Source organism: Myotis daubentonii, chromosome 7 (assembly GCF_963259705.1).
Source record: "Myotis daubentonii chromosome 7, mMyoDau2.1, whole genome shotgun sequence".
Classification (NCBI taxonomy): Eukaryota; Metazoa; Chordata; class Mammalia; order Chiroptera; family Vespertilionidae; genus Myotis; species Myotis daubentonii.
The window spans coordinates 87,517,005-87,530,501 of NC_081846.1; the positions used below are offsets into that span (position 1 = coordinate 87,517,005).

General features: G+C 61.4%; 1 protein-coding gene across 4 annotated transcripts in view; it reads right to left on the reverse strand.

The window, feature by feature from the left end:
• The window catches only part of TFCP2L1 (transcription factor CP2 like 1), a 70,619-nt gene that overhangs the window by 20,967 nt on the left and 36,155 nt on the right, over window positions 1–13,497 (reverse strand). For 3 of the 4 annotated variants that reach the window (XM_059704711.1, XM_059704713.1, XM_059704714.1), the window contains exons 6-12: window positions 12,718–12,870; window positions 10,836–10,946; window positions 8,243–8,334; window positions 7,751–7,805; window positions 7,556–7,649; window positions 2,108–2,198; window positions 1,104–1,207 (exon numbers count right to left, since the gene is read on the reverse strand). In XM_059704711.1, coding sequence (XP_059560694.1) covers window positions 1,104–1,207; window positions 2,108–2,198; window positions 7,556–7,649; window positions 7,751–7,805; window positions 8,243–8,334; window positions 10,836–10,946; window positions 12,718–12,870 — 700 coding nt within the window. The remainder of the gene's footprint in view (window positions 1–1,103; window positions 1,208–2,107; window positions 2,199–7,555; window positions 7,650–7,750; window positions 7,806–8,242; window positions 8,335–10,835; window positions 10,947–12,717; window positions 12,871–13,497) is intronic. The other variant, XM_059704712.1, reaches the window with a different exon arrangement.

The following is a 13,497-nucleotide window of genomic DNA, read 5'->3' on the forward strand; positions in this document are numbered from 1 at the left end:
TGCCGACCTGGCCCCTCTCCCCGTGCCGACCTGTCTCCTCTCCCCATGCCGACCTGGCCCCTCTCCCGTGTGCACACCTGTCTCCTCTCCTGTGTGTGGCACGCGGCACTTGGCTCTGTGCTTCGCAGGCCGACCACGCCAAGAGCAGGGGCACCGGGGCTTTACCAGAAGGATGAAGGCCACACTAAGGGCTCAGAGCCAGCACCAGGGTCCCAGTGTTTGGATCCTGGCTCTGCCACTTACAACGCGGTCACCTTGGGCCAGTCAGCTGTGCCTCTGTCCCCACAGTGAGACCTCGTTAGCAACCGTTCCTCCTGAGAAGCAGATAAGCGACCACGTGGGCAGCCTTGCGGCAGGGGCTGCAGCATGCTTCCTGCCGGGGCTGCAGAGCAGACGGCTCCTGCAGACACGGCACCCAGGGCGCCAAGGCGCTCGCACTCGGCGCGCAGGGCTCACAGCGGGAGCTCTCTGCTCACCTCCCTGGACCTCACACAACACAGGGCAGTGGCGCTGTGCTCCTTTCACACACATGGAAGCTGACGCACAGGCCCCGGTACCTGCCCCAGGACACGGGGCCGCCAGGGGCATGGCCAGCACTGGTACTCAGGGACAGCTGACCTCAAAGCTTGTGTCCTCTCTCGCACTGCCCCAAGCTCCCAACCCAAGAAGCCCTGTGCCCCGAGGGGCTCCGGGACCCCTCAGCGGCGCTCCTGAGCCCTCATGCAGCAGCCACACCCTCCGGCCGGGGTCACAGGATGACGTGCTCCTGGGACCACGCCACCAAGCCACGTGTCACCCATCCAGGAGCCAGAAGGCCCAGCTCCCAGTCTGACCATGAGAACCTCAGCGGCTTTGGGGGACACACCCACACTCTGGGCCCCTGTTTCCTGGGGTATAAAATAAGTAAGCTGGACCAGAGATATCTGGGGGATACCTTCCACCTTAAACATTTCCATCCCAGGATGAAGTTCAGCAAAACTTATCCTGCAAGAACCGAAGTGAGGGGATCAGGGACTCATTCTCAGTGAGAGCCCTGGTGCTTCTTCCGTTCTGTTGCCACCCAGAACCGGTCCGGGGGGGGGGGGGAGGGCCTCACAGCTCACCACACAGACCGCTGTCCCCACCACCGTCCCGCTTCTGCTGCAGGGGTGCCCGGCTCTGCTCCACCTCCTGACAGACATAAATGGTCATCTTCGGCCTCACGTTCCTGGCAGGAAGAAAGGAAGTAAACAGCAGGTGCGGGAGACCAAACTCTGTTGTTGCAGATTGTTCCAGAACACAGGGCGACCCAGCCGCCGGAAGGTCGGGGAGAAAGGAAGAAGGCCGTGGGGGTGCAGAATGCCTTTCGTGGTGGGGGTGGGGCAGAATCCCAGCCAGGCCGACCTGCTGAGGGGCTCTGCCCAGAACAGGAACCTCCAGAACGAGGCATTTCGCAGGGTCACAAGAGCAAACCCTTCCTCGGGCTGACTGCACCGGGACATTCTAGAACGTTACGTGCATAACGCCTTCCATCCTCACACCGCCTCCGAGGGAGCAGGGACCGCCATCCCCATCCTACTGATGGGGAAACAGGCTCTCAGGGGTCAGGGCCTTCACCCAGCTGCAAAGCTCCTGAGGGCAGATCTGGGTTCAAACCGAGGCTCTCACTCTACTACCCACGTGTAGATATTGGGATTTAAATTCATTAGTTAAAGCTTAAAACTCCGTTTGTCAGATCAAGCGCTCCACGGCACAGCCAGGGCTGCTGCCCTGAATACACCACGGCCAGAGCGCTGCCATGGCGGCCGGCAGTGCCCAGGACCCAGCCCTGCTCCAGTCCTCCCGGAAACCACTCACAGGCTGAGCAGCCTGCCCAGCCCACGGTCCCTCCGGGAGGAGGCAGCCTGAACCCCACCACGCAGGCATCTGACGGCCTGTGGCCAAAGGCCACGGCTCCCGGCAGACCGGGAGGAGGGGCCTTGCAGCCGGGGGTGCTGCAGTGGCTGTTCCGGGTTCCGGTGCGTGCGCAGCCCCTGCCCCTCACCCTCCACCGCATCTCCTCCCACACTTGCCCCAAGGCCATGTCGGCTTATGCCCGCCCTGCCTCCAGCTGGACGTTGACACCCACCTGCCTTTGATGGCGTTGAAGAGCCGGATCCCATCTGCAGGGCCACAGATCTGCACCAGATCCTCTCGAGACATCTTCAGCAAGTCAGCACCTGGGCAGGCACGTGGGACTGCCCGTTAGGCGGGACACAGAAAGGCTCCATCCCCAAACCCCGCAGGCCCGGCACCGGGGCAGAGGGCAGAGGGCAGAGGGCAGGGGACAGGGAGCCAGCCTCATCCTACCAGGCACCAGGCGCTCCATGGAGCGAGAAGCAGCAAAGAGCCAAACAACATCAGATCACAGCCCCAAAATGTCAGAAGCTACACGACATGCTCACAAAAGGCAGTAGGACAGGTGTTTACAGAAGCTGTGCCTGCCCCCTCCCCCCCAGCCCCAGCCTCTGTATTCTTGGCATATGATGCATGTGTACCTCTGAGGGGACGGGGCATGGATTCTATGTACACTCGTCTGCAGGCAGAATACGTGCTCATTCATGGCTGCAGCCATTCCGCACGCACCGTGCAGCCAGCACACACACGGGGCAGAGCGCGCCCAGCATCCCACAGCCCTCGCGCCAGCACTGCCCTGGCTCTGGGAACCGCTGTCCTGACTTCTTACAGTTAATACGATGTTTTGGGTACAATTCTGTAGGCACAACAGCTCCCTTCCCACTGGGGGTGGAAGCCACCCTGCCGGTGGGGCTCAGTTGGTTGAGCGTCGTCCCATGCACCGAAAGGTCGCTGGTTTGATTCCCAGTCAGGGCACATACCCAGGTTGTGGGTTCGATCCCTGGTTGGGGTGCATACGGGAGGCAACCAATTGATGTTTTTCTCTCTCTCCCTCTCCCTTCTCTCTAAAATCAATAAAAACATGTATTTTTAAAGAAACCCAAAGTCCTTCCAGTGTCCCACAGGGCCCTCAGCACCTCTCTCACCCCCCCTCCCCCACCCCCTCAGCCCCTCAGCCGGATCCCTGCTGCATGGCCACCCCAGGCAGGTGTCTCCTGGCAGCCTTGGCATTTCCCTCTGCTTCCAAAGCGAGCCCCACCCCTCCCCACGACCCACGGGGCCCGCTCTCTGGCCTCGTTTCAGCCTTGACTCAAGACCCCTTCTCAGTAAGGCCTATGCTGACCACCCTACTCAAGACCACAGCCGGCCCTCCCTGCACCCCCTCCAGGCCAGGCCAGGGCCCTCCTCTGAGCCTTCCCATCCCAGATGGGTCACACCACTCTGCAACGCCTGGTTTATGTGTCCACACTGACTCCGTAGGGACAGGGTCCCTGTCAGGCCCTCCTCACACACCCCCTCCCCATCCTGACAAAGGCTGAGCTGGAAAACAACTGGGGGCTTTCTTCCCACTGCCACAGAGTCCTAGAGAGCCACTCTCCTCCTCGGTCTCTGGCCCTCCGGACTGGCCTGCTCCTGTCCCCTCTGGACTGACCTGCTCCTGTCCCTGTCCCTCTGGACTGACCTGCTCCTGTCCCTGTCCCTCTGGACTGACCTGCTCCTGTCCATCTGGACTGACCTGCTCCTGTCCCTGTCCCTCTGGACTGACCTGCTCCTGTCCCTGTCCCTCTGGACTGACCTGCTCCTGTCCCTGTCCCTCTGGACTGACCTGCTCCTGTCCATCTGGACTGACCTGCTCCTGTCCCTGTCCCTCTGGACTGACCTGCTCCTGTCCCTGTCCCTCTGGACTGACCTGCTCCTGTCCCCTCTGGACTGACCTGCTCCTGTCCCTCTGGACTGACCTGCTCCCTGTCCCTCTGGACTGACCTGCTCCTGTCCCCTCTGGACTGACCTGTTCCCTGTCCCTGTCCCTCTGGACTGACCTGCTCCTGTCACCTCTGGACTGACCTGCTCCTGTCCCTGTCCCTCTGGACTGACCTGCTCCTGTCCCTGTCCCTCTGGACTGACCTGCTCCTGTCCATCTGGACTGACCTGCTCCTGTCCCTCCGGACTGACCTGCTCCTGTCCCTCTGGACTGACCTGCTCCTGTCCCTGTCCCTCTGGACTGACCTGCTCCTGTCCATCTGGACTGACCTGCTCCTGTCCCTCCGGACTGACCTGCTCCTGTCCATCTGGACTGACCTGCTCCTGTCCCTGTCCCTCTGGACTGACCTGCTCCTGTCCCTGTCCCTCTGGACTGACCTGCTCCTGTCCCCTCTGGACTGACCTGCTCCTGTCCCTCTGGACTAACCTGCTCCCTGTCCCTCTGGACTGACCTGCTCCTGCCCCCTCTGGACTGACCTGCTCCCTGTCCCTCTGGACTGACCTGCTCCTGTCCCCTCTGGACTGACCTGCTCCTGTCCCTCTGGACTGACCTGCTCCCTGTCCCTCTGGACTGACCTGCTCCTGTCCCTCTGGACTGACCTGCTCCCTGTCCATCTGGACTGACCTGCTCCTGTCCCTCCAGACTGACCTGCTCCTGTCCATCTGGACTGACCTGCTCCTGTCCCTGTCCCTCTGGACTGACCTGCTCCTGTCCCTGTCCCTCTGGACTGACCTACTCCTGTCCCCTCTGGACTGACCTGCTCCTGTCCCTGTCCCTCTGGACTGACCTGCTCCTGTCCATCTGGACTGACCTGCTCCTGTCCCTCCGGACTGACCTGCTCCTGTCCCTCTGGACTGACCTGCTCCTGTCCCTGTCCCTCTGGACTGACCTGCTCCTGTCCATCTGGACTGACCCGCTCCTGTCCCTCCGGACTGACCTGCTCCTGTCCATCTGGACTGACCTGCTCCTGTCCCTGTCCCTCTGGACTGACCTGCTCCTGTCCCTGTCCCTCTGGACTGACCTGCTCCTGTCCCCTCTGGACTGACCTGCTCCTGTCCCTCTGGACTGACCTGCTCCCTGTCCCTCTGGACTGACCTGCTCCTGTCCCCTCTGGACTGACCTGCTCCCTGTCCCTCTGGACTGACCTGCTCCTGTCCCCTCTGGACTGACCTGCTCCTGTCCCTCTGGACTGACCTGCTCCCTGTCCCTCTGGACTGACCTGCTCCTGTCCCTCTGGACTGACCTGCTCCCTGTCCATCTGGACTGACCTGCTCCTGTCCCTCCGGACTGACCTGTTCCTGTCCATCTGGACTGACCTGCTCCTGTCCCTGTCCCTCTGGACTGACCTGCTCCTGTCCCTGTCCCTCTGGACTGACCTGCTCCTGTCCCCTCTGGACTGACCTGCTCCTGTCCCTGTCCCTCTGGACTGACCTGCTCCTGTCCCTGTCCCTCTGGACTGACCTGCTCCTGTCCCCTCCGGACTGACCTGCTCCTGTCCCTCTGGACTGACCTGCTCCCTATCCCTCTGGACTGACCTGCTCCCTGTCCCTCCGGACTGACCTGCTCCTGTCCCTCTGGACTGACCTGCTCCTGTCCCCTCTGGACTGACCTGCTCCTGTCCCCTCTGGACTGACCTGCTCCCTGTCCCTCTGGACTGACCTGCTCCTGTCCCTCTGGACTGACCTGCTCCTGTCCCCCTGGACTGACCTGCTCCTGTCCCTCTGGACTGACCTGCTTCTGTCCCTCTGGACTGACCTGCTCCTGTCCCTCTGGACTGACCTGTTCCCTGTCCCTCTGGACTGACCTGCTCCTGTCCCCTCTGGACTGAACTGCTCCCTGTCCCTCTGGACTGACCTGCTCCTGTCCCCTCTGGACTGACCTGCTTCTGTCCCCTCTGGACTGACCTGCTCCTGTCCCTCTGGACTGACCTGCTCCTGTCCCCTCTGGACTGACCTGCTCCTGTTCCTCTGGACTGACCTGCTCCTGTCCCTCTGGACTGACCTGCTCCTGTCCCTCTGGACTGACCTGCTCCTGTCCCCTCCGGACTGACCTGCTCCTGTCCCCTCCGGACTGACCTGCTCCTGTCCCCTCCGGACTGACCTGCTCCCTGTCTCTCTGGACTGACCTGCTCCTGTCCCCTCTGGACTGACCTGCTCCTGTCCCTCTGGACTGACCTGCTCCTGTCCCCTCTGGACTGACCTGCTCCTGTCCCCCTGGACTGACCTGCTCCTGTCCCCTCCGGACTGACCTGCTCCTGTCCCTTCTGGACTGACCTGCTCCTGTCCCTCTGGACTGACCTGCTCCTGTACCCTCCGGACTGACCTGCTCCTGTCCCTTCTGGACTGACCTGCTCCTGTCCCTCTGGACTGACCTGCTCCTGTCCCCTCTGGAGTGACCTGCTCCTGTCCCCTCTGGACTGACCTGCTCCTGTCCCCTCCGGACTGACCTGCTCCTGTCCCTCTGGACTGACCTGCTCCTGTCCCCTCCGGACTGACCTGCTCCTGTCCTCTCCGGACTGACCTGCTCCTGTCCCCTCCGGACTGACCTGCTCCTGTCCCCTCCGGACTGACCTGCTCCTGTCCCTCTGGACTGACCTGCTCCTGTCCCTCTGGACTGACCTGCTCCTGTCCCCTCCGGACTGACCTGCTCCTGTCCCCTCCGGACTGACCTGCTCCTGTCCCCTCCGGACTGACCTGCTCCTGTCCCTCTGGACTGACCTGCTCCTGTCCCTCTGGACTGACCTGCTCCTGTCCCCTCCGGACTGACCTGCTCCTGTCCCCTCCGGACTGACCTGCTCCTGTCCCTCCGGACTGACCTGCTCCTGTCCCTCCGGACTGACCTGCTCCTGTCCCCTCAGGACTGACCTGCTCCTGTCCCCTCCGGACTGACCTGCTCCTGTCCCTCCGGACTGACCTGCTCCTGTCCCCTCCGGACTGACCTGCTCCTGTCCCCTCCGGACTGACCTGCTCCTGTCCCCCCGGACTGACCTGCTCATGTCCCCCTGGACTGACCTGCTCCTGTCCCCTCCGGACTGACCTGCTCCTGTCCCCTCCGGACTGACCTGCTCCCGTCCCCTCTGGACTGACCTGCTCCCGTCCCCTCCGGACTGACCTGCTCCTGTCCCCTCTGGACTGACCTGCTCCCGTCCCTGTCCCTCTGGACTCACTTTGCTTGGTGGACGGCTCACGCTCAGTTTACCCTCGCACCCATAGCTCCTAGCTCCAGCTTCCGCCTGATGAATCCTCAGTAAGGCTTAAACACCTTTTAAAGAGATAGAACAGCTTTCCCTTCTCACCTGGGGCTTCGCCCGCCCCCACCTTCCAGGAGTGGCCCTGGACCCCATGTGACGAGCAGCATTTGGTGGGAGAGCTACCAGGAAGGCTTGTCGCATGTGCACTGGCCTGCGTGGCTCAGGGGCCAACCCAGGCAGACAGGAGCCTGGCAGGTGTGGCGGATGCTGATAAGGTGCCAGGTGACCCTCCCTTAGAGCCGCACTCGGCTGGGAGCTTCTCGGGCAGGACCCCAGCGCTCAGCACTGGGCCCAGGTCAGCACGTGTGAGTGAGTGGCCCACACCGCTCTGGGTCCCCAGGACAAACCACAGCCCCTGGCCCTGAGGGCGCGTCCCGGGAGGTAACTGGCCTTGCTGCGCAGTTCCGAGGTCCCCATTTCCAAGGTCCCACATGTCCAGAGCCGCTCACCTGAGAAGCTGGCGAAGAGCCGGCAGAACTGCGAGAACCTGTGGCGGTGCAGCCACTGCTGGGCGTCCTGGATGGAGGCAGATGGGAGCAGGTGCTGCGGGAGAGGGGGGAGCCTTGACATGGCGGCCCAGGGCCAGGCTGCGGGGACAGGATGGGCAGGGCCCAGGGACAAGACACGCAGGGCCGCACACTTACATCGCTGCCCATGGGCAGGGTCTCCAGCGGGTGGGAGTGGGTCGGTGAGGTGCTGCTGCAAAGGAAGCGACGGATGTGAGTGGGAGGCCTCAGGGCTGGTGCAGGTCCTCACCTGCCTGTTGCTCCTCCCCCCTCAGCTCGGAGGCTGTTTTTATTTATTTTTTTAATATATTTTTGTTTTATTGATTTGAGAGAGAGAGGTAAGGAGAGGGAGCGAGAGAGAAACATCAATGATGAGAGAGAAACATTGATCGGCTGCCTCCTGCGCTGGAGGAGGGGACAGGGTGGGCGCTGGGCTGCCAACAACATTCAGAGAAGCTGTGCAAGCACGAAAAGCTGGGCAAGCGCTAAACATGTGAGTGCAGCGCCCGCCAGCCACCCTGACACCCACATCGAGGCCAGGCTACGGGAGAGGAGACGCGAAGAGGAAGGGCAGGGAAAGAACCATGCCTGTCATCCCTGCAGGGGCGGGGGGGAGGGGGTCACACATACCCTTCGCCGAGGCCGAAGCTGTTTGGAGAGCCGTTGTAGCTGGGGGACGGGGCGCTGTTCACCTGGTAGGCCACGTCGGGCCACGGGGAGCACTGCGGGGAGAGAGCACAGGCCGCGGTGACTGCCGCGAGGCTCCAGGAGGAGCCAGACCTGCCGGCGCCTGGGCTGCACCGAGCAGCATCCACTGAAGTCAACGGACAAACCCACGGACCCTTCAACACCCGCTGCCTTCACCCTGTGGCCCCGTGAGCCTGGACGGGAGGCTCACCCCACCCCAATAATCGAAGACAGCAGCAGAGACCAGATGCGCAGCAGGTCATCCCGGAGCAAAGTGGACACATGTCTCTGTGAGCTTCCTCGCCGTCAAACCAAACAGGGACACACCATCGGCCACATGACTACTGGGCCCAGGAGAGAGGAAAACAAAAGCGGCGACTGCCCACAGCAGGTCCCGGGGCAGACAGATGGGTGCAAAGGCAGGAAGCAGGGAGCTGGGACCAGACAACTCCCAAACAAGAAACCGCTGGGAAGCCAGCCCAGCATCAAACGCTGCGGTTTGAAAAGCCCTGCAGATGGGCCTTCGCGTTCACCAGCAGCCTTGTCCGCTCAGTCCTGTGGGCGTAGGGCACGCAGGCGCCCTGCCTCAGCTCAGGGAGACAGCACCAGACACACCCTCGACCTCGAGGAACTTCTCGTGCAGAAGCCGAAGGTGAGTACGCGGAGGGTCCCGGAGGAAGCAGACGCACGGGGCTGGCCTGCTGGGAGCCAGCGACGGCTCACCTGCCTGCCCCGTGACGACACGTCTTTGGAGAGGCCAGTCTAAAGCGTTCCTGAAGACGCACTGTCACCAGCAAGGGCTGGGGAATATTTACCTCTGCGCTCAGTGTGGATGGGTTTGCTGGTGTAAACCCCAGCGGAACAAACTGACGAGAGATACAAAGGAGCCGTCACCTTACACGGTCCCAGGCCAGGGGTGCTGCGCCGGCCACGCCACACTGTGCAGGGCGTGGAAAGATGCATGACACACAGGCCCGTCCACACGAGGAAGCCACAGGAGCGCGGGGTGCAGAGGCCGAGTGAGGCTCAGCCCGGAGGCCGAGGAGAGTAGCAGCCCGGGCAGAACTCAGCCGGGGAACCACCCGGGCCTGAGCTGGCCCCGCAGTGCAGGCTGGCACTGCTTCATGCGCCGGGAGGGGGTGCAAGGTGGGGGGAGGCAGGATTCTCTGGCAGCTGTTACCCTCAGATAAACGCCAGCACACATCTGTCTCTGCCATTAAATTAACTCCCATGCTGTCTCATTACAGATAGTCTTCCACATGTGGCTTACTACATGCACACACATGCATACACACACACACACACATCCACAGGCAGCTCGTCAGTCAGGACCAGGCCAGTCCTGAGACACTCTGCCTGGGTCTCACCCTTAACCCTGCCACGGCCATGGCCGGGCCTTACACATCTGTGGGGCCTTCTGAATAGGTCAAGCTACTCAGTGAACAAACACCACCTAGGAATCGGCCCGACTGCAGAACACAGCAGGGACCAGCTGTTTAAAAACAGTCATGGAGCCTGTACTAAGAGAGGTGACACCAGCAGTGACCTGTGACCGGAGAAAAAGGCCTGTGACCGTGAGCATCTCAGAAGTGCCCGGGACAGAGGGTGGTGGAGCAGGCTGGTACTGGCATCAGGGCTAAGAGAAAATGCATTCTGCCGGGCCGTGGTGGCTCAGTGTTGAACCCGGAGGTCACGGTTTGATTCCCGGTCAGGGCACATGCCTGGGCTGGGGGCTCAATCCCCAGTGTGGGGTGTGCTGGAGGCAGCCGATCAACGATTCTCTGCCATCATTGATGCTTCTATCTCTATCTCCCTCTCCCTTCCTCTCTGAAATCAATAAAAAGTATATTTTTAAAAAAGGAGAAAATGCACTCTGGTGTCTACCCAAACCCCAAAACAGCAAGGGTTCACACCCTCTGAGCCAGCAATGCTGCTCCGAAAACGGGAGCTGCAGACATTCTCCCACTGAGAACGCCTCCTGCACCAGGTTCACGGCCCCTGTCTGAAGAGGCAAGAGCCAGGAAACAACAATGTCCACCAACAACAAAGGCAACAAGCGGGGTAAAGACCTAGAAAGCTCTCTATGAACAGATAGGGAGCAGACTCCAAGATACACTATTAGATTTTTTTTTAAAAAAAGGCAAGCTGCAGACCAGGATGTCTGTGTGCACTGCTGGTGTAAACCCGTGTACGGACTGGAGTCCCTGGCAGAGCAAGTCGGGCCAGATTCAGAGCTGCTGGCTGCCCTGGGGCGAGGACTGCAGGCTGAGCAGCGGTAGGAGGGACCTCTCCTAAGGTCTATTCTCTTACAGCTTTTGAACTGGGGACCTATTACCTATTTTGAAAAGTAATGCCCTGATTTTGAAAAGTGCAGACAACTACAAGTTATTTCTGAAACGCTTCCTGGCCTCAGGACCTGGTCAGAGAAACACAGCTCCAAACCCGAGAGCACACCACCACCACCACCGGGGCTCTCAAAACAGCACTCCCCGAGCTGGAACCCCCCGAGACTAGCCCGCAGCGCCAGGCCGCTCACCTCGGTGAGAATGGTGGTTTCATAGGATGGCTGGTACTTCTCCTTCTCCTGGGCGGTTCTCTTCTCCATCTTCTCCCGGTCGGTCTTTTGTTTCCGGTCTGCTCCCTTCGGCTACAAAGGCAGAGCACAGGGGTCCGATTAGCCCACAGCAGGCAGGGATGGCGATCGGTGGAGGACCCAGGGCTGGGCGGTGGCCACGAAGCCTGCAAGAGCCCAGGCAGGATCTTGTGGGCCAGCTGGACAACCTCTCTCTCTTCCCAGACATCGAGCGCAAGTCCTCCTGCCTGGAGCCCTTCCCCACCCCAGGGAACTCAGCCTGCCACAGGACTGCAGGCCACTGGGGGGGCGGGGGGTGGGGGGGGGAGTGCCGGGGAAAGGAACCCCAAGAGCCATGACAACCCCAATGCACTCCCTGGCTTAGCCGTGGACGGGGAGGGAAGAGAGCTGGGGGTTGCCGGTCGGGGTTTGGCCCACGCTTACAGGCTGTGAGCTCCCAGACACGTCATGAAGGCCTCCAGGCCCCCCAACACCAGGACTCCTGCCACTCGAGGCTCACACATCACATGAGGTCTCTGCCCTGACAGAGCCTGTCTGGGTGCCTGTGAGCTTGAGGGACTTGAGGTGTCCCAACCTCACAGGTACTCTCATCCCCTCATTTACAGGGGAGGAACCAAGTGCTGACCAGGTCACAGTTCAGATGTGAGAGCAGGGGTGCACCGGCTAGCCGGCCCTAGCAGGCTGCGGACGGAACCGCTGGGCTCTGGCGTCCAGGGCTCACAGCGGGGTTGACGAGTTCCGATATCCAGGCACCCAGCAGCCCAGGACTGGGCAGTACTATGCACACACAGGCCACACACAGTGGGCAGTCAGTGAGCAAAGCTCATTCTCCAGTTCAATGGCCTCTTCAAGGATTTCCACCCTCCGGCACCTTCCTCAGGCACAGCTTTTGGCTCCCAGCTCGGGGGATTTTAGGAAACAGTGCTCTAGTGATACCCACGCGGCACAGAGGCGGGCTTGCAGGGGGTCATACGGGGACATAAGGACAGGCCCAGTGTTCAGCGGGAGGGCAGGCATGTGGCCGCCAAGCCCACATCACCTGCTCCGCCCCTGGCCCTGTTCCCCAGAAGACACCAAGCAAGGTTGTGCCTGCGTGTGGGACACACTCAGCCCGGTGACACCCAGGGCGCTGCTGGCCAGAGGGGCCCTGTCTTCCCTTGCAAAGGCCCGGGACCCACACAGAGCCCCAGGTCAGGCCTCCAAAAGCCAGTGCTTCCCGGGGACGGGGGCGACCAGGGTGGGAGAGCGACCGACAGGTCGGCTGGACTCGGCCTGACACGTGCAAACACCTGTTTGAACCGCCTCTGTGACTGGCGTGGGCGGGTGGGCGCTGTGCCCCCTCGGGGCAGGAGGTGCCACGCCTTCCTCGGGTCACTCAGACACGGCAGCAGCACGGCTGGCCCAGTTCCCCAAACACCTGGTGTGCGGGCAAGGAGCCTGGTGGGAGGGCCCTCACTGCTAAGTTCCTGCCTCAGGTGCAGAAAGGGGAGCTAGTGGGAGCCATGGGCTACAGAGATGGAGGGCACAGTCCCTGTCTTTCCTTGAGGTAAAGTCCAAGTGTTTCCTTGGGAGGAAAACACACATTTTTAAATGTGCAAAAGCACTCATTCTTATTAAGTGGAGGTGAGCGCGGACACATGCGATGCTGGAAGCTGAGGGGTGGGCACGGCAGGAGCCCGTCCCAGGACACAGCGGCGCAGGCAGGAGCCCAATCGAGGCTCCTCGCTGGGCCTCCACGAGAAAGTCTGGCGTCGCTGTCCGGCGTCAGGGGAAGCAGGCGTGCCCGGGGCATGGACCGTGGTGGGCGTGGCGAGGCCGTCCCTACCTTGAACACCTTGATCTGGCAGCTGGCGGAGTGCAAGTGCTCGGTGTACTCCCCATTCTCGTTCTGCTTAAACGTGTCGATCTGCACTCGGAAAGGCACCCCCTTCTCACCCCCGTGCTTCCTCGGGGTGAACTCTGTGCTGATGCAGTGCACCTGGGAGGGGAGACGTGGGGCTGCTGGGGGAGGGGCCAGGCGGTTCCTCTCCAAGGAAGGCGCCCATCCTGCCTGGCGGTGCACACCCAACCTCCCCTCTCCCCCAGCGCTGCCCATGCCACCGGGCAGGTGGTCTCTCCACAAAGACATGCCCTCCCACCTTTGTCCCTTGACCTCGGAGGCCCTGCCTGACCAGCTAAGTCCTGGCCATTGCTCCAGGCCTGCTGACCCCAGGAGCCCCTTCCCCCCTCCCCCAGAACCTCCCTTGGCAAATGTTACAGGCAGCGGGGGGCGGGGAGGGGGGGGGCGACGGCGCAGCTTAGCTCCTACGGCCTGGCATCCAGGTTACGTGGGCCAGGCCAGGAGGTGACCAGAAGGCCGGAACCATCTCTGTACTTACTACACGGAGGGCATTTGATATGAATTTATTGTTATAATGCTGTTTGTTTTAATAGTACAATACATACTATGATAACACAATAAGGTAATAACTTTAAAATACAAGAGTATTATAATCATGGGGGAAAAGGTCATTAACTTCTACTGAGCCATTGTTATGAACTGGGCACTGTGGTGATGGCTGATATTCATTCCTGAGCCACTGTTATGAACTGGGCACTGTGGTGA